Here is a 20,149-nt window from a genome sequence, read left to right as displayed (position 1 = left end):
TGATCTATTGAACGAGGGCAGCCATTGTAAGGGCTAGGGCAATCGCTGAGCACACTGTAGACCTGAATCCTAGCAGTCACTGAAATGCATTACTCGAGTCTGCCTGAGAGCATGTTGATCCCTTAGCCCTGTGTAATAGTCTTGGTTCACTGCTCTGGGTGTCTGCATGGCACTAATCAGCGAGGATGGAGCTTTGAGTGAGGTCTGAGACCCCAGTAAGGAGAATACGGCTTGGGATGGTGCTGAGGACACTCTCTGTGGATGGGTGTGACTGTGCTGATAACTGCTGGCTGGATTTCTCTCCCTCAGGCTGCTGCAGATCCCAGGGCCAGAAAAGAAAAATGAGTGTGAGGCTCCACAGGGGCAGCAGCCCCCTTTCCCTGCGAGCCAACGTGGAGCTGGAGTGTGTGATCTCAGACCACAGCCTGTCCGACAGCGGTGTGTCCTGGGTGCGCCAGTACAGGGATTCTGCCCCCCAGTTCATATTGTTCGTTACCTCCCTTGGCCGGGTGGCAGCGACAGAGAATGGAAAACCACCCGAACGCTTTCAGGCGAAAAAAGAATCCAGCAACTACAGACTGACCGTGACGTCCTTCCAGGAGCAGGACCAGGGCAATTATTACTGCATCGTCAACCACAACCAGAGACTGCACTTCAGCTCCGGGATCCCACTACACCTGCCAGGTCAGCATGAACCTCACCCCATTTCAGCCCCCTCTGCTTGTGCTGTAACCCCAGCATTCCCCCTCCATCCCAGCTCAGCATCATCCTTATCATCCTCATCACCCCTCAGACCAGGCCCTTTCTTCCTGTGTGCCCAGGTGGGCAGGTGTCAGGGGTCTCTGTACAGAGCCCCGTGCCCAGCACACCCCTCTCAATGTTTCACTTTCCCTGAATGTCTCAGCCACGCGGACTCCTGGCATCTTCCTCACCCTCCTTCTCCATCACTCCCCTTCACCTCCACTCACTGACCGTAACTGTCAGCAGTTGGGTGTCCCAGAGCAGGGTGTTGGTTTCCCCGTAGGGTCCTAGTGATCCCCCTCCTTCAGGAGACTGGAGACAATGGGATAGATGCCTGTTCACTTTCCCCTCCCAGTTCCCAGTCATGCTTCAGCATGGATAACACCGTGGGAATGATGCTCAAAATACTGGCATCCCCTTCAACCCAACAAACCCCATCACTGACACCCCCTTCTACCCAACAAATCCCATGTGACCAGGGTCCCAATGGGGAGCCAGCTGTGGTCACTCAATTAGGGTGAACTGCAAAGAATGGGGCAGACAATCCCCAAGACAGCATAAAACAGCTTCTTTATTACATTACTGGTTACTCAGAACTCCAAACAACACAGTTCCCTTAAACTGATCCAGCTTCAGGCCTCCATCCGGGTACCCACGTCAAATATGATGATTTCTGAAAATCTTATTTTATCATATAAAAGAAAAGGCTCTACCAATCCCAAAGAATCGGACACGTCACCTCTCAGGTTAATGAATGTTTCAGATCTTACCCAAATGCATGCTACAGCCAATTCTTATTAACTAAACTAAAATGTATTAAAAAAACAAAAGAGAGTATGGTTAAAAGATCAATATACATACAGACATGAGTTCAATTCATTTAGGTGCAGATTCATAGCAGAGATGGTGAGCTTTGTGGTTGCAAAGAGTTCCTTTAGAATTCAGGTTCATAGGTCTTAGTCCAATGTCCACATCTCATATTCAGGGCGTACCAGCATCACTGGGACCTCAGTCTTGCGACTCAAACTTCCCCTGATAAAGCCTAAGCAGATCTGAGATGACAGAATCAGGACCCAAGGATCTTTTTTACAATTTCATGTATTTTGACAAGTTTGAGTTCTTCAGGAAACAAAAGGTAATTAGGGTGACTTTGAAGGAGGTCCATCACCGGTACTTAGCTATCCAAATTAACATAATGCCATTTGCTTGTTCCTCCACCATTCACAGTACATTTCAAAGAGAGAGGAATACTGAGATATCCCGTGTTTACAATTCATTTACATGATAGGATGTTCTTTTGACCTCTGAATTATCAGAATACAGCATAGACAGGGACAGTTGATTACATTGTCCACCCTACTTATACATATGGAAATACATAAAAACACAAACATTATCTCCCCACATGTCTTCTGTGGGTTATTTATTTTCCAGGATATTTAACCCTTTCTAGCCTGCATCAAACCCCCAATGTGAGACTGGTGTGGAAGGGTGAAATTAGAGCTCCTGGATACACCTTAAGGACCTTTCAACAGTGATATGAGCTGTGTTTACATTGAATTCTTTTAAGGCAAAATTATTGAGCCATGCTTTGGCCCCAGCCAAAAACTTAGTACAATATTTGTGAAACACTTTAGTCATTCCAGGGTTTTGTCTATTTATTAACTTAACATAGCCATTAATGTTTTTTAAAGAGCACTTACTCTGGCATTCAGCCATGAAGGCTGTGTGGTGTTGTACCTCAAATTCCCTTTGTGCTCAGCAGTTCAAGCTTGTAGTGGTTTTTCTGCTGTGGAAAGTTTTAGAAATGTGTCTATGCATTAGCTCTGAAACCTTAACATTATTAGGCTCTTTAATACAAAGTGTGTTCTTGTTGAACCAAACGGTATAATCATAAGGGTTTCTATTATGCACCACTCTTAACATGTTCAAGGGATTTTCCAAAAGACCATGCACATCATACATTTTTACAGTTCTTGGTATCAGCAACAAGTTAGTTACAATCATTAGCAAGAACATTAACATCAGTTCTATCATATGTGTACATTTACAATTATTTTTGTCATGCCAAGCCTTTGGTTTTAGACATACTCTTTAGGTCAGCTTGTTCAATATACCTTTTGAACCTTTGTAGCTTTTTCTTGACCTTAGGGTCTTCCTTGTTGTTTTGGTACTTTAGGGTTAACCTGTGGCTTTTATTTGCAAGGTTTAATTCTTCCCTTCCTCCCTGTCCAGTAGGGTCAAAATCTGAACTCTTTTGTGTAACAGAATCCATTGGCTGACTCGGTGCATCCTCTTTGCCAATGGCTATGGGCAAGTCTTTCTACCCCCCAGTCAGTCAGGTAATTTGCATCAGCACAGACACTAGCTTGTTTACTAGTTTTCAAATCCTCAACCTTTACCAATTCCAAGGCTGGACTCTGTCTTAAAGTGATACCATCCATTTTCACTAGCATGTTAGACTCAAGGGTTTTTTTGTTCTTCCCTTACCAACCACTGCTTCCACATGGAATCAAATGTCACGTACACTCAGAGACTGTAAGACATATCCAAAATATCTAGAGATGAGAGTTTGCCTGCTCTCCTCTGCATCCTGGTAACCCAGTAACCAGTAACCCGATCTTTCCTCAGTACCTAAGTCACAGACTGCTTACTTAAAGAATCAACATGGAGACATTCATGTTCCAACAACATTGTCTCCCCAACAAGCTGCTTATGCTTATAGGGCTGTTTAAATTCCCTAACAATTTTTATTTCATTTGAAACCTTTTCAAAGCGATCCACACTGGGTCTTTCTAAAGCAAAGTCAGTGGATCTATACACCTCAGAAAGAATCTGGCAGTTAGGAACTGGAACAAGTCTCCTAAACAAACTGTTGCTTTCTCTATGCAGTGATTCACCCTGAGTTAACTCAATCAAATCATTTCCACACCCATCAGTTGCAGCAAACTGCTTGCAAAAACTACCCTGAAGATTTTCCTCTTCAGGAATCTTTCTAAGCAACAACCCATTTTCCACATAAATTCTGCCCTTACTCTTTTCACCTAGGGCTTGCTCTAAAGGAACATTTTCCTGAGCAACAACAAACTCTTTCTGGGTGCCACTTAAATCCAGAATCACTTCTGTCCCATCAGGAGGATTTTCACAAAACCCCCTTTCAGGTTAACTGCTGGACTTCATAGTCACAAGATTAGAAGCATTCTCTTCCTTGTTACAAGTTTCAATACTGTCAGTAGGTAACATAGTCAAATCACCTTCATGATTTCCTTCTGCCCTGGCTATGATATCACCCTGATCAGACAAGGTTGTCGTATCTTTACCCAGCAACACACTAGCAACAGGCAAAATAGAAGCACCAGAATTGCTTGGTCTTTGGGAGCTATCTATGACATCAACTGGATGCAACCTGGTTGCAATGTCATCATCCCTAGCAAACACAAATTTAGGACCACTTCCTTCCTGGGCTTTAGTTATATCCAGAATCAACTCTGGGTCAACTGATAAATTTTCAACCATCATAGGCTAACAGGCTTTTTCTGTCTGCTCTACAAACAGAAAAGAGCTGGAGAAACATTCCCCTTTAACAGACAAACAGCTTGGGATACCATTTCCCTTGTCCCAGCAGACATAGCTATTCACAGACAACTGCTTGGAGACTGGGGTAGCTCCCTTCATGGGCAAGTCATTACCCCTAACAGACAAAGGGACATTTCCTTCACTGTCACAATTCTCCACACTGGTAAAAGGGAAGGTATAGGGATACCCATGTTCCACTAACCTTGCCAACAATCCATCACTTATCAAGACTGTACCCCTTCCTTCCTCAGTTGGGGTATTCCTGTGAGCACTGGCCGTGGCCTGTTCCAATGAAACATCGCTCTGCTGGTCCGCAATAAATTCCTTCTGAGTTTCACTTAAATTCAGAACCATCTCTGACACATCAGGAAGATTTTCACCTGATCCCCCTGCCAGGGGGCTGCCAGACTCCATACCTGAAGGGCTGGAGGCCATCTCCTCCCCTTCATGGCTCTTTTCACTGACATCAGGCAAGCTAGAGGCATCAGCACATACTTCTCTTGAGACCTTGTTATGACATTCACCGTATTAAACTTAGTCATAATGTCATTCCCTATCAGAACATCCGCTGGAAGTTTATCTCAAATACCTCCCGTCAGTTCACCACTAAAATCCCCCCACTCCAGGTGGATCTTAGCTAAAGGAACAGTTACAGGAAACTCGGCTAAAGCCAGAACAATTATGTTCTTGCCTTCCAGTTTGTCCTCCTCTCGGACATAACATTTCTTAACTAAAGTAATATCTGACGCTGTATCACGCCAACCACAACAATCCACACCATTTACCTTGTGTTTCTAATAAATTCATCACTACCCCTCCAAGGCTCAGTTCTGACATAATTCACGAGACCCTGTCCTTCCCGTACATCCTCCTTTGGGGCTAGGGAGACAATGTTAACATTTACAGGGTTAGCATCTGCACTCATACTTATGGCATTGGCACTCACAGGGGTATCAGGTCGTGGGGTGGTTTGGAACTTTGGACAATTTGGCTTTATTTGCCCAGGCTTCCCACACTGGTAATAGGTAACCGGCCTCCCTTTTGGGTAAGAGGTTTTCAACTCTGGGCTCCCATGAGCTTTTTTATCCACGTTGGGGTTAGGTTTACTCCTAGGCCCTTCCTTTCTATTAAACTGGGGTGAATGGTGATTATTCTTTCCCAGGGGTTTACTTCTTTCATTACTTCAATTCTGCACAAATTCATCTGCAATTTCAGCAGCCTGCAAAACAGAATTGGGCTTTCCATCGCATATAGCAGCCTGGACCTCATCTGGCACCAAATTTAACATTTGTTCAAGTGTAATTAATTGCATTAACTGTTCAAAATTACTCCAAGCTTTCTCACCAGTAATCCACTTCCTGACAAAACCTAACAGTTTATGAGCACATTCCACATAAGAAATACCATTAGACATTTTAAAATCTCTAAATTTCAACCTGCAAGTTTCAGAGGTAAGCTTAAAACATTTTAACACAGTATCTTTATAGTTTACATTATCCAAGGCTTCATCCATACCCATTTCACTGAGCACTTCCCTGGCTTTCCCAATTAATCTGGTCAGCAGGACAGGCATACGCTGATATGGTGAATATGGGATATGGTGAATTTCACATAGATGTTCAAAGGTAGACAGAAAAAATTCTTTTTCCCAATTTTTGTTGTCCAGAGGGGATGGATTTCCAGGTTGTGGCAGCTTTTTTCTGCTCTTCCAACACTTGGAACTGAAGTCTGGCAGATTCCTGTTGCATCTGGTGAGCCTTCTCCTCAGCAGCTAGCCATTCTATATGCCTTAAATGGGCCTCTTTTTCCATTTTATCAATCCTTTCTTTAGCCTCCTTTTCCATATCAGCTAGCTTTTTCTTCTCCAGTATATAAGAACATAAGAATGGCCATACTGGGTCAGACCAAAGGTCCATCAGGCCCAGTATCCTGTCCTCTGACAGTGGCCAATGGCAGGTGCCCCAAAGGGAATGAACAGACAGGTTATCATCAAGTGATCCATGCCCTGGCACCCAATCCCAGCTTCTGGCAAACAGAAGCTATGGACACCATTCCTGCCCATCCTGGCTAATAGCCATTGATATACATATCTTCCATGAATCTATCTAGCTCCCTTTTGAACCCCATTATAGTATTGGCCTTCACAGCACCCTCTGGCAAGGAGTTCCAGAGGTTGACAGTGCGTTGCATGAAAAAATACTTTATTGTGTTTGTTTTAAACCTGCTACCTATTAATTTAATTTGGTGGCCCCTTGTTCTTGTATTATGAGAAGGAGTAAATAACACTTCCTTATTTACTTTCTCTATACCACTCATGATTTTATAGACCTCTATCATATCTCCCCTTAGTCGCCTCTTTTCCAAGCTGAAAAGTCCCAGTCTTACTAATCTCTCCTCATATAGAAGCCATTCTATACCCCTAATAATTTTTGTTGCCCTTTTTTTAACCTTTTCCAATTCCAGTATATCTTTTTTGAGATGGGGCGACCACATCTGCACGCAGTATTCAAGCTGTGCATGGATTTATATAGAGGCAATAGGATATTTTCTGTCTTATTATCCGTCCCTTTCTTGATGATTCCCAACATTCTGTTCGCTTTTCTAACTGCCACTGCACAGTAAACGAAGATCCGTAAGCTTCTGTTCAAATTCAAATTGCTGTTTGTTTTTTATTGCAAGCATTCTCACTGGCTCTGCTTCCTGATTATTTGCCCTTAGCAGATTTTTCAGTTCTTGATCTGGGGCTTTTTTCTTAAACGACAACCCCCTCTGTAAGCACAAATGTTCAAGGCTTTTTCTATGAAGTTCTTCATATGATTGTTGCACGCTCATTGTAACAGATTTTTAACCCTTAAGCTCTCCAATATCAAAATTACGTTTTTGACAAGTGTGTGGTTCTGATCCAAAAACCCAATTAGTCTGTGGTAACGTGCATCCCAGCATGACTAAGCCACTGTGACTGGAGTCCTAGTGGGGAGCCAGCTGGACACTCAATTAGGGTGAACTGCAAAGAATGGGGCAGACAATCCCCATAAAGCTGATGGAAAGGAGTACTTGTGGCACCTTGGAGACTAACCAATTTATTTGAGCATGAGCTTTCGTGAGCTACAGCTCACTTCATCGGATGCATACCGTGGAAACTGTAGCTCACGAAAGCTCATGCTCAAATAAATTGGTTAGTCTCTAAGGTGCCACAAGTACTCCTTTTCTTTTTGCGAATACAGACTAACACGGCTGTTACTCTGAAACCTGTCATAAAGCTGATGGATATTCCCACACTTAGATTTACCAAGACAGCATAAAATAGCTTCTTTATTACCTTACTGGTTACTCAGAAGTCCAAACAACACAGTTCTCTTAAACTGATACAGCCACAGGCCTCCATCCAGGTACCCACGTCAAATATGATGCTTTCTGAAAATCTTATTTCATCATATAAAAGAAAAGATTCTACCAATCCCAAAGGATAGGACACATGACCTCCCAGGTTAATGAATGTTTCAGATTTCACCCAAATACACACTACAGCCAATTCTTATTAACTAAACTAAAATTTATTAAAAAACAAAAGAGAGAGAGTATGGTTAAAAGATCAATATACATACAGATATGAGTTCCATTCATTTAGGTGCAGATTCATAGCAGAGATGGTGAGCTTTGTGGTTGCAACGAGTTTATTTAGAATTCAGTTTATAGGTCATAGTCCAATGTCAAAATCTTATACAGTATTCATGGCACACCAGCATCACTGGGACCTCAGTCTTGTACTCAAACTTCCCCTGATGAAGTCTAAGTAGATATGAGATGGCAGATTCAGGACCAAGGATCTTTTATACCATTTCATGTCTTTTGACAAGTTGGAATTCCTCAGGGAACAAAAGGTAATTAGGATAACTTTGAAGGAAGTCCAGCACCTGTAATTAGCTATACAAGTTAACATAATGCCATTTGTTTGTTCTTCCACCATTCACAGTACATTTCAAAGAGAGATGAATACTGAGATATCCCGTGTTTACAATTCATTTGCATGATAGGATGTTCTTTTGACCTCTGAATTATCAGAAAGAAAAGGAGTACTTGTGGCACGTTAGAGACTAACAAATTTATTTATTTGTAAGTGCCAGAGACTCCATGAAGTCCACCAGGGGCTTTCCTATTGCTACTGATTTTATGTGGACTGGAAGGCACCCAGATACTATGATGATGGGCAGCAAGATAAAACCAGATAGATAGATAGATAGATAGATAGATAGATAGATAGATGAGCTTGCTGCTCTTTGGTGTCTGTTCCAGGACTGGGATTGCCCCAGGAGGACCCTACAGAGTACCCTTGGCTGGGGAAGGAGTTGCTGTCCACAGGGGCTATGGCACAGCCTCTACGGGGGGAGTGAGTCTTGGAGGGAGGGTCAGAGGAAGGCAGCGAGAGGAGATGAAGGGACAGAGATTGACTTCACTACCTGTTGTTTCCATTCTTGTTTCCAGCCCCCGCCACCACAGCCGCCCCTCCGAAGGCAACCACGCCCCAGCCCAGCACCATCACCCGCAGCGGGGAACTCGGGGGCTGCAAACACTCCCCGAACACAGGTACCGGCTTGGGCTCGACCCCGCGGCTTCGGGGGAGACAGAGCCCCCGGCGGCGGCGGGCGGGGAGGGGGGCGGCTGTGATTTCACAGGTCCTGGCCGCCCGCTCTGCACGCAGCATTGGCTCCCAGGCTCGCGCCGGCTGTCCCGGGCTGAACAGATCCCCAGCCCGGGTTTGCCGGCCACGTGTTTTCCCTGCGGAGGGAAACCCGGCAGCTCCTTAAACCAGCCCCGGCCGGCGATAAAGTCAGCGGCTGAGGCCCGAGCACCAGCCCCGTCCTCCCCGCTGGGATCGCTGCCGAGTAGCAGAAACGGCTCCCCCCCGCTGTCGGCCGGCGCGGGCCGCCTCTGCCTCCACCGCACCTTGTGCACCCTGCAGCTGTCCCTCCCTCCCCGGCCCGCACCGAGTGCATCCTGCATCCCCACCCCCCGCCTGATCCCTCCTCTTGGAGCGGAGCCGGGGGGCGGGGGGCCGCTGAAGCTCCTGCTTTCGTTTTATTTTTTACGCTATTTTGTCTCTGCAGCGAAAACCCCAAAGGAAGGGATGGATTTATCCTGTAACATTTACATCTGGGTCCCCTTAGCCAGCACCTGCCTTCTCCTCCTCATTGCCCTGCTGGCCACCATCACGGTGTGTCAAAGTAAGTGACCCCTCTCCAACCGGCTGAGCCAGATACTCCTTCGCTCCAAGGCCAGAGAGCAGCGTTTACAACTTAAAAATGGTCAGTGATGGTGAATCCACCATGACCCTTGGTAAATTGTTCCAATCCTTAATTGCTTGCGCCTTTAAAATGTAGGCCTTATCTCCAGACTCAATTTGTTTAGCTTCAACTTCCAGCCATTGGATTGTGTATTTCTGTAATTGGTGAGTGGCACAGAGATTCCCCCAGCAGAGAGCAGCCAGGGCCATGAAAATAATTTTGCCCAAAGATGTGGCCTGCTTCTTTTGTGCTAAAATAAATGGTTCTCCCATATATTGTGTCAAATACAGCCCTGGTGCAATGTCCCTGGAGTTATGCCAGGGATGACGTTGGCTAAGTGGGCCAGATCCACCGTTGGTGTAAATCTGCAGAGCTTCATTGAAGTCAGTGGAGCAATGCAAATTTACACCAGCTGAGGATCTGGCCCAATATGTCTTATTATCCCAGAGTACGTGGGCAACAGAAATGGATTCCGTGAAGAGGGCACAGGGTGATCTTTACTCAGAAAGTCCTCCTTCTTTTTCAGGGTCAGATCTCAGTCGCTGCGGTGTAAATTTGGTTGTGCTCTGCTGGCAAACCATGCCACTTGCTTATTGTAGAAATAATCGCTGCAAACAAATTTTCACTGGCTTTCCAGATTGGTATCGATAGCAAACAGTAACTTACAGACCATGCTCCAGTTTTGAGTTTTAGTCCTGAATACAAACTGAAGGCTGGATCCTGCAGCCATTAATCACACGAGCGGCTCTTATTCATGGGAGCAATTTTGTTGACTTCAATAGGACGACGGGTTGGATAAGGACTACTTACCTTGGTTAAGGGTTGCCCAAAAGAAAGCTAAAAGAGACAGTGGCTGAACCAAACCTACAGCAAATATAAACTCAACTCTAGCATGCAGAGGATGATTTTGCGGGGTGGAATGCCGGTAATGTGTTGCTGCAGAGTCTTTCTTACTGAACAATGACTCGCTCGCTAATTCTTTCAACTTCATCTTCTTTTCTTTTTAAAGCAACCAGAAGACGAAGATGCAAATGTAAAAGGTTGGTAAACTTCCATTTTGGGGCATTTTCTCTTTAGTTCTTGCGCAGCGTGTTATAAAGTAAATTGCTACCACAAGCCAAAAAGTCCCACGCATCTGCCCCCTCATATGCACACAATATTACTTCTGAGGATTTCTGTGTGTCATTGAGTCCGGAAAATCAGCCTTAAGGTTTTTGCTTTAACCTCTTCCCCTTTGTTATTATTATTTACCATTTAAATTCAGTAGCACCCAATATGGGGTAGGTGCTATACAGACGCACAGGAAGACAGTTCATGCCTCAAAGAGTTTGCAGACTGAAGACTTTGTGAATATGAATTACAGCAGGCCCTTTCATTAGAGGATCACCCAATGTACCTACCAAATGTTACGTCTCTGTCGAGGATAGTAAGAGAAAGTATAGTTCCTTTGTTTTACCAGCAGGCGTGCTGTCACATTGGCCTCTGTTATCTCAGGGCAGCAAGGTGCTGAGTCCTCTGGCCTGGACCCCGAAAAATATTTTAGCACATGCATGATCCTATTGAAGACAGTGGGAGTACACACATGCTTAAAGCTGAGCTGTACTTAAATCCTTTTCTGGATCAGGGTCAGAGAACTCAGCCCCTTGCAGGATCAAGCCCTAATTGTGTAACAAAAGGTGTGCCATAATATATACACACAAGGGGGCAGTGTTAAAGTTGCTATGGAAACTTGAATGTTCTGAATTTTTGACACCTCAAATGTAAGGCCTATTATCTTGCATTTTTCTGTTCCCAAAACTACTATTGGATTCAAAAGATGCAGTACCTATCATAGAATATCAGGGTTAGGAGGGACCTCAGGAGGTCATCTAGTCCAACCCCCTGCTCAAAGCAGGACCAATCCCCAATTTTTGCCCCAGATCCCTAAATGGCCCCCTCAAGGATTGAACTCACAATCGGTTCAGCAAGAACCTCGGTTTAGCAAGCCAGTGCTCAAACCACTGACCTATCCCTCCCTTTGACACCTGGCCCACTGTGTTGGATTAACATAGAGTTTGGGGCTATTTTTGGATATTTTGGATATTTTTAGATTTTTGGATATCATTTCTTTCCCCCTTTTCCAGATAGTTGCATGTTTATTTATTTGAATAAACAACTGCACATTCAGATAACCACACTGTGAAATGTACCTTGTTAGCAGTACAGTAAATAAATAAATAGTAATGACAACTAGCATTCAGGCTCAACCGGACAAGTTCTGTCTGCACAGACTTCATGGGCTCTCCATACACCAAGAGCTTGTAAGATCACGTTCTTATTGTCCATCTTCAAAGCTATTACCACCATTAAGTAAGACTTCGCAACATCACTGTGTTGACTAATGGGAAACTGAGGTAGACAGGTTTAAGTAGCTTTAAGTTGCCGAAGGCCCACAGAAGGTGTTTTAAACAAGGTCACGTCACACTTGTGTGAACCTCATTTTACACTGTCCCAGTGAGTGCACACTAGGAATTTGCACTGGTTGGAACTACATTGGTGCACAGATCCATACTATAGACAAGCCCTAAGCGTCAGGGTTGAGATTAGCATTAGGCCATCTGGACTTAATGAATGCTCAGGATAGTATTTCAAACCTCCAGAGCCTTTTCTTTGGCAAATCCGATGTCTGCAGACAAAGCTAAGCTTCACATTGCCCCTTCAGGACGCACATATGTCAGATTTTAAATATCAGAACAAGCTATTTTTGAGTTACCTAAATGAAAAAATTCATCTGAGAAAAATTAACATAAGAAAAATGCTGTTTTTAATATTTCCCTATTACAGAATGTTTACCAGATTGTTAAAAATGAACTCGTAGGCTGAGATCAAGCATTGGAAATTGCTGCCCAAAGAGTAATGTTTTATGAAAGGGTTTTAGAATGAAAATGCCTTCTGATCTTTAAATATAACACAGCAATCACAGCTTTGTGGCCACACCATAGCAGCTTTACACAGGAACCTAAATATATATATATGCCTCTATTATCTCACTCTATCTCCAGTATGAGATATTTATTGCCTTGTGAAGTGCCATTTCTAATCCACCGCAGAGTGTGTTACAGGCCCCCTCTGTGCTGACCTACAGAGCATGGGAGTTGTTGTGGTCAAGAGCTGAGCGTATAACAGAGTTTTTTCAGTTTGGGGGTTGAATTGGGGGAAAAAATGGTTCAGTTAGAACCCAAACTGAATTTTTGCTGTTTTTCCTTGCCAAACGAAAACATTTTGTTTCAGGTCAAATGAAACCTTTGGTTCAACCCAAAACAAGGGGGTTTTGTTCAGTTTTGGATTGTTTTGTGGTGCCTTTTACCCTTTCTTTTTCTAAAAGTTAAATTTCAAAACAAAATGCCATTTTAAAACCAAAACTCCATATTTTTTGTTTCGAAAGGGCTGAACCGACACACTTCAACATTTTTGAAAATAAAATTCCAATTGTTTTTGGCCAAAACTAGTCACTAACTTTGACCCTAATTCGCAAATAGTTTTGGTGACCTGAAAAATACATTTTGTGGTAAAAAAAAAAAATTCACTTAGCTCTGTTACAGCCCCCAGCCAGAAAGGGTTGATTCTTTAGTTCAAGCTATAGCAGCTCATGCTTTTAGCTCTGGATGTCCCCAGTTCAATACCTGGTTTGTTGGCCAAGAGGTCATCATGCCATGATGTATCTTTTTGTTCTGTGTTTGTACAGCACCCAGCACAGTGGAGCCTTGGTCAGTGACTGGGGCTCCTAGGTGCTACCGTAATAAATAATAAAAATATTGCCTGTTTGCCAACCCAAAACTCCCATTGAAATTACTATGCTATGTTAATATGGGAGTACTTGTGGCACCTTAGAGACTAACCAATTTATTTGAGCATAAGCTTTCGTGAGCTACAGCTCACTTCATCGGATGCATTCAGTGAAAAATACAGTGAGGAGATTTATATACACACAGAACATGAAAAAATGGGTGTTATCATACACACTGTAAGAAGAGTGATCACTTAAGATGAGCTAATACCAGCAGGAGAGCCGGGAGGGGGGGAGAGGGAGAAAACCTTTTGTAGTGATAATCGAAGTGGGCCATTTCCAGCAGTTAACAAGTTAACAGCAGTTGCATCCAATGAAGTGAGCTGTAGCTCACGAAAGCTTATGCTCAAATAAATTGGTTAGTCTCTGAGGTGTCACAAGTACTCCTTTTCTTGCTGGAAATGGCCCACCTTGATTATCACTACAAAAGGTTTTCTTCCCCCCCCCCCACCCTTGCTGGTAAAAGCTCATCTTAAGTGATCACTCTCCTTACAGTGTGTATGGTAACACCCATTGTTTCATGTTCTGTGTGTATATAAATCTCCTCATTGTATTTTCCACTGAATGCATCTGATGAAGTGAGCTGTAGCTCACAAAAGCTTATGCTCAAATAAATTGGTTAGTCTCTAAGGTGCCACAAATCCCCCTTTTCTTTTTGCAAATACAGACTAACACGGCTGCTACTCTGAAACCTATATCTTAATTACTTACATTTCCATTATTTTAAAACTTTTCCCCAAAAAAGCTTAGCAAAGCAATTAATTATGCCTTACTGCATCAAGTTCATCTGTTGATATGTCATTTGTGCACAAAATGAAATCTTGGGAAAATGGAAACAAGCATGTATATTTTTCCTGGCTCCATTCAAAAACAGCTGGATGGATTGCACTCAAACTTCCCCAGAAATTCACCTGAGGGCTGACCAAAGCTTGGAAAGTTTCAGGCCAGAAGGAACATCTTGGAAAATTTTTGAGCTAGGAGCTGTTAAAGGGGAAGTACCAGTTTTCTTTTTGCTATGTGAGGCATTTAAACCTTACGCTTTACTGTAGTGAATAAAATGAATATCACAGATATTGATGGGAAATGAGAATTAAAGGCCCAATCCTGAAAACCTTTATTCACAGAAGCAGTCCTTGCTCTTGTGAGCAGTTCACTGATTTCAATAACAGCTCTTCAGTGGTACGACTCAGATGATAAAGGACTGCTTCTCAACAGGATCTGGCCCCAGGACTGGCACCGGCAACTTCAGCGTTTATTTTTTCCACCACAAATGAATCATCAGTGAAAATATGCACTGTACACTGAGCTAGATCTTCAGCTGCTGTAAACAAGCGTACATCCAAAGGCCCTGGAGAGGTGCAGATTTACACTGCTTGAGGATCTGGCCCGCTAGACTTTCCTTTTAGCTGAACCTGATGAAACAGATTACTATAGAAGGTGATTCCAGACATTACACTGACAGTCCTGAGCCGGATCCTGTGTGTACTGAGCCCTTCCTGCAAGGTGTCAAGTGCCTGAAGTGAATGGAGGTGGTGGGTGTGAAGTAGGAGGCTGGACCTGTGATCCTTTGCTCACACAAGCAGTCCCAGTGCTTTCGGAGCTACAACTCCCATGACTGAGAAGGGTTAGCAGGATCAGGCCCGAGATGCTCACCACTTGTCAGCATTTGGCCGTTAGTAGACTTGGAGAGCACAGCAAGAGGGAAGTAGGAGCAGGCTTATTATTTGCTGCCAGCTTTCCGTCATAAAGTAAAGTATGATGATGATAATGTATTTGTACTATTGTAGCATCTAGGCACCCCAGTCACGGACCAGGACCAGGTGCTACACAAACAGAGAACATAAAGCCCCAAGGAGTTCGCAATCTAGGTATCAGATATGAGACAACAGATGGATACAGACATACAGGGGAGTACAAGGAACCAATGAGACAATACTGGTCAGCATGACAGGCAATGGTCTCAGAACACCAGCAGCCTGACCGCTGTCAAGTTTTTTGTAGGCATCACAGCAAGAAAGAGTTTGATGGAGGGATTTAAAGGAGGATAATGTATTAGTTATGCAGATGTCTATGGGGAGTTTCTCCCAAGTGGCATGGGAGAAAGCACGAAGGTGCTTGTTTGAAAATTTAACAAGTGGGAGATGGAGGCTCATTTCATGGCCTATTGGAGGCAGCAGTTGATAGGTTGTGAGAGGCCTTGAAAGTAAAGACAAATCGCTTCTTTAGATTTGGAAGGATTAGATTTTTATCAGTAAATGTCAGTAAACACTGATTTCACCGCACACATGCAACCAACAAAAATATATTTCCATCGATAATTGAAATTTACAAATAGGCAAAGTAAGAAAAATGCTGTTTAAGAACTTCTTAGAGTCAACATCCACTTATTTATTAAAAAGAAAAGGAGGACTTGTGGCACCTTAGAGACTAACCAATTTATTTGAGCATAAGCTTTCGTGAGCTACAGCTCACTTCATCAGATGCATTCAGTGGAAAATACAGAAGATGGACTAGCAAATGAATAGTAAAAACAGGTATGACTGCTTGATTTAAGGCTGTTTACTTGGTATATTTTGACATGTGATGTTGACAATTTGTGTTTTAATGGTTTATAAAGCTCTAACTTTTTGAATCTCAACATCTGATGTCATGAAATAATTGTCTGTCCCCCATAATTTCCCACAACTGTGAAAATTGATAAAAATAGATAAATATAGAATAAAAAAATATTAAAAATATAAAAATAAATATAAAAATAGACAAAAATAGAAAAAAATCGCTTAAAACCCATACATTGCACAACTGTGAACATATAAATTGATAAAAATCTAAAAAATTGCTTTAAAATAGACATTGACATTATCTTTCAAAATTATAAAAAAAAAAAAAATCAAATTCTGGCAAGCCTACTGATATTTGATACAAGACTTCTCTACAAAGTATACATTTCAATCAGAAGTGTCCCAGGGACCACATGCCCTTTCTCCCTCCATGTCCAGAAGCCACACCTGCCTTGCAGAAACCAGGAATCTTAGCTACATGAAAAAGTAATAGCAGGACTGTATAGCAAATAAACTCACTCTGACATGGTGGGTACTGACAGCTTAGTTACTCCCCTCCTTTATTCTTGTATCTATTTCCTGTTCTCTGAGCAGGACCTTACAGTACATTGCACTGGATTTCCCCCAGTTGCCTGCAGCCCCCACTGCCCTAATCAGTCCAGGTCACTTTGCATTATAGTTCTCTTCCCTGAGTGCTTGTTACTCCAGGTCTGGCAGACAAATTTGATCATGGTTGTACTTCCTCCAAAAAAGCTAATTCTTGCCATTTTATCAAAGGTCTCATAATATTTAATGTTATGGTGCTAACTCCAGGAGTCCTGTGATTATGTAAGAGTCTCGGCTTTCATTTAAAAAAAAGACATTTTTAGCCCTCATGATTGCAGAGAAATGCCTGAAAACATAACCTGAGTGTACCCCAAAGGATCAGAAACCAGAGGCAAATAAAAATAATCCAAATGCATTTTTTTTTTTTAAATCTCATGCTGTTAAAGGCAGCCTCACGATTACTGGGGGCCTGACTCGTGATTTTTGATGTTTGGGATTGGCAATACCGTGTCACAAAGAACAATACGAAGCAGCTGTACAGGATCCAGATTGGGGACTGTTTTGCTGATCAAAAAGGCTTTCTAAGGTCCTGAAAGAATTATGGTGCGGGCTACAGCAAGCAGAAGGTGTCACTAGTTGATGACTGGCAGATGCTTCACCAGTGTGAAGTGTACCCGGAAGTACTCCATGGCCTACAGCTTGAGAACCATTGGTTTAGATGAAGGCCAGATGAGCTGATCAATGCTGGTGGATCTTGCTTTTTTACAGAACTCATTTTCTTGTTCACTTCACATCCAAATAAATGGTAAACATTGCCTTTTCCTCTCTCTTTAGACCTATGCCTGGGAGCAATGGAAAACCCAGCTTGCCAAACAGATATGTGTAAGGTGACTGAGCCATTTGCATCTGGATCTCCAAACGGGAGCTGTCACTGCATAAACAAACCCTACGTCTATTTCCATTACTCATTCTCGCTCTCACTTTATTTTTTAAATTGTTCTTGTACTTTCTAGTCTGTTAATTTTTAAAAGGCAAACTGTTCAAAAAGAGCATATAGAGAATGCTGGACATCAGCCACTTCCTACATCAGCTGTATTGCCTGGATTTTAAAATGTAGCTCCCTCCAAAATTTTCTTGGTTGAATCTTTCAAGCTGGTTTTCAAGTCATAAAAAAGTAAAACATGCCAAATGATATAGTCCATAACTCTGGCAAAACCCTCACTTACTGAAGCCTGTGGCGCAAATCCTGAGATTTTTATTGTCCTTACTCAGATATATACCAATTGACTTCAACAGCTAAGTAAAGATCTCAACATTCAGTCTGTTGGAATTTTGCCTGCACAAAAACCGAGTAAAGACTGCCAGATTAGGCCTGCCACGACAAAGTGCGTGATCCCGCCGCAACTGAAGTCAGTGGTAAAGCTCTCATTCACTTCAGTGATGCAGGACTGGGGCCTTCGTGAAGACATTTCTATTTGTGATGCTGTCTACAATGGGGAAAGGAGATAAAAGGTATTTAATCTAATGAGCATCCCAATGCTGAGCTAACTGGAAGTGCGGCATTAGCACAGGTCCTAGGCACTGCTAGGATTTTTAATTTTAAAAGGGGGCAAAAAGCCAGTTAAGGTTGAACAATCACAGAGTTTAATATCAGCAACTGGCTAAAATCAATAAAACTGTAAAACTTTTAGAAGACATGATGCAGGGTTGAAAGGGCAAATGCTAAAAAAGGCTGTTATTTCTTTCACAGTCCCTAAGACTAAAGATTGCAGGCTCCAGCATTCTGCCCTTACTCAGGTAGACTGTCACTGACTTCAGTGGGAGTTTTGACTGATCAAGGTATGCAGGATTCATCCTATTTGTAGGCACCCACAGGCAAGTGGCAAAAGAGTAAATCTAACCCCACTCTCCTTTCCGCAAACCAGTGTTTTAAGCACAGAATGAAAGATCTTATTTTTTTCAACGACGTAGTTGATGTAAATATTTTCTTGCTATAATTGCCATAAAGTTTTTCAATATTTCTGTTCCCAACAATCAGTATAAATACTGTGGAACAATTCAACTATACTTCTAGATAGTCTCACTGAAGTACATTGCCTTGTCTTCTTCTTAGCCTCAGAAAAGCTAGAGAACTAAATAAAAATATAAATGACCTTTTTGCTGAGAGATTTGAATAAGAGAAGAAAGGTGTTGCTGTGGTTAAAGATACAGGCCTAGGCTTCAGGAGACCTGGGTTCAAATCCCAGCTCTACCACAGTCTTTAACCTTAGTCTCTTCCGTACCTTGCTGTCATGCTAAACCCGTAAATACTTTGGGGATAAAGGCCTTATAAGTCTGTAGATACAAGATGTTGACTGGCAAGAGAAATCTCTGACTACATATTTGTACACAAATCAGCCAGGCAAAATGTTCCCGTATGTATTGGCACTATCATAGTAACACAATCCAAATTCACTTCCAACATCCCAAGTGTATCTCTTCTTAAACAATGGATCTGGTAATAAGTGTGGCCCCAATTTAGTAAAGTCTTAAGCTTGTGCCTATCTCAAGACTTGTGAGTAGTCCCATTCACTAGACCAAGAAATACTTTTGTGACAGATGTTGAGATGCCATGTAATAATCTATGAATACTGAGATATAATAATGTTATGAACACTGCATGTGACCTGCTCTGTAAAGGGAAGTTACAGTATAGTATGGTGGGTTATTGGAATTTCCTGAATGAATGTATCGATCTGACTTAATAGGAGGTTGTGAGAAAAGCAAGCAGGAAAGCAACAAAATAGCTAGAGGTAAGCAACCCTTACCCTCCCAACAAACACAGGGGTCAGGGAGGGAGGGAGGGAGTATGAGGGGCAATTGTAAGACAGTGGCATTCCTCCAGGCCCTAGACCAAAGTGACATAGCTGTTCTGCCAATGCAAGGAACTAGTAGATCAAAGGGCTATAAACAGTTAAGTCTCCTCAGGAGAAGAAGGAGGATCAATTGTCACTATGTGTGACAGACCCAGAGATAGGCTCTGTGGAGGAGTCTGAAAGATTAGGATCTTTCCCCAGATCCAGGGAATGGTAAGCCTTAGGGAAAGACAGGCAAGCATGTAGGGTGTTGATTGTTTTAAGATTTGTTTTCTCTGAAAGGCTTTTGTACTAAATAAATAATGCGTTGCTTGACTAATGCTGTCTGGTCACTAGTTATCACTGTCATTGCTCCGGAGGGGATGGAACTGCAGGTACTGAGGATAAATCAGACCTGCTGAGGTAACCACGGTTGATCACAGGGGACTACAGAGTGGGAGAATCACATAATCCCATACCAAGAGAGGTGATGGCGTGAGGCCCAAGACCTGAGAGGGGTGCATGTGAAGAGACCAGAAGGAGTCAGAAGTGCAGTTAACTCAATAACTTGGACAACTTTGTTACACAATGCATAACTAATCTTTGGAACTCATTGCCACAAAGTATTATTGAAGCCAAGAGCATAGCAAGATTCAAAAAAGAACTAGACATATATATATATACACGTCTAGTTCTTTTTTATATATAGTTATCTATATAGTTATATTGCAGTAGCACCTAGAGGCCCAATTGTGTTAAATGCTCTACCTAAAAATCATAAGA

General features: G+C 42.7%; 1 protein-coding gene across 1 annotated transcript; it reads left to right on the top strand.

Annotated features, from left to right (window-relative positions):
* The first annotated feature begins 236 nt into the window (after positions 1–236).
* Positions 237–19,693, top strand: CD8A (CD8 subunit alpha). Its single transcript, XM_078852666.1, has 5 exons — positions 237–684; positions 8,764–8,901; positions 9,423–9,539; positions 10,609–10,639; positions 17,367–19,693. The coding sequence occupies exons 1-5, from the start codon at positions 237–239 to the stop codon at positions 17,416–17,418; spliced, it is 786 nt and encodes a 261-aa protein (XP_078708792.1). The 3' UTR covers positions 17,419–19,693.
* The last annotated feature ends 456 nt before the right edge of the window (positions 19,694–20,149 follow it).

The sequence above is a fragment of the Lepidochelys kempii genome, chromosome 4 (genome assembly GCF_965140285.1).
Source record: "Lepidochelys kempii isolate rLepKem1 chromosome 4, rLepKem1.hap1, whole genome shotgun sequence".
Classification (NCBI taxonomy): domain Eukaryota; kingdom Metazoa; phylum Chordata; order Testudines; family Cheloniidae; genus Lepidochelys; species Lepidochelys kempii.
The sequence above is the reverse complement of the archived record's forward strand: the minus strand, read 5'-3'. Positions and strand labels throughout refer to the sequence as shown.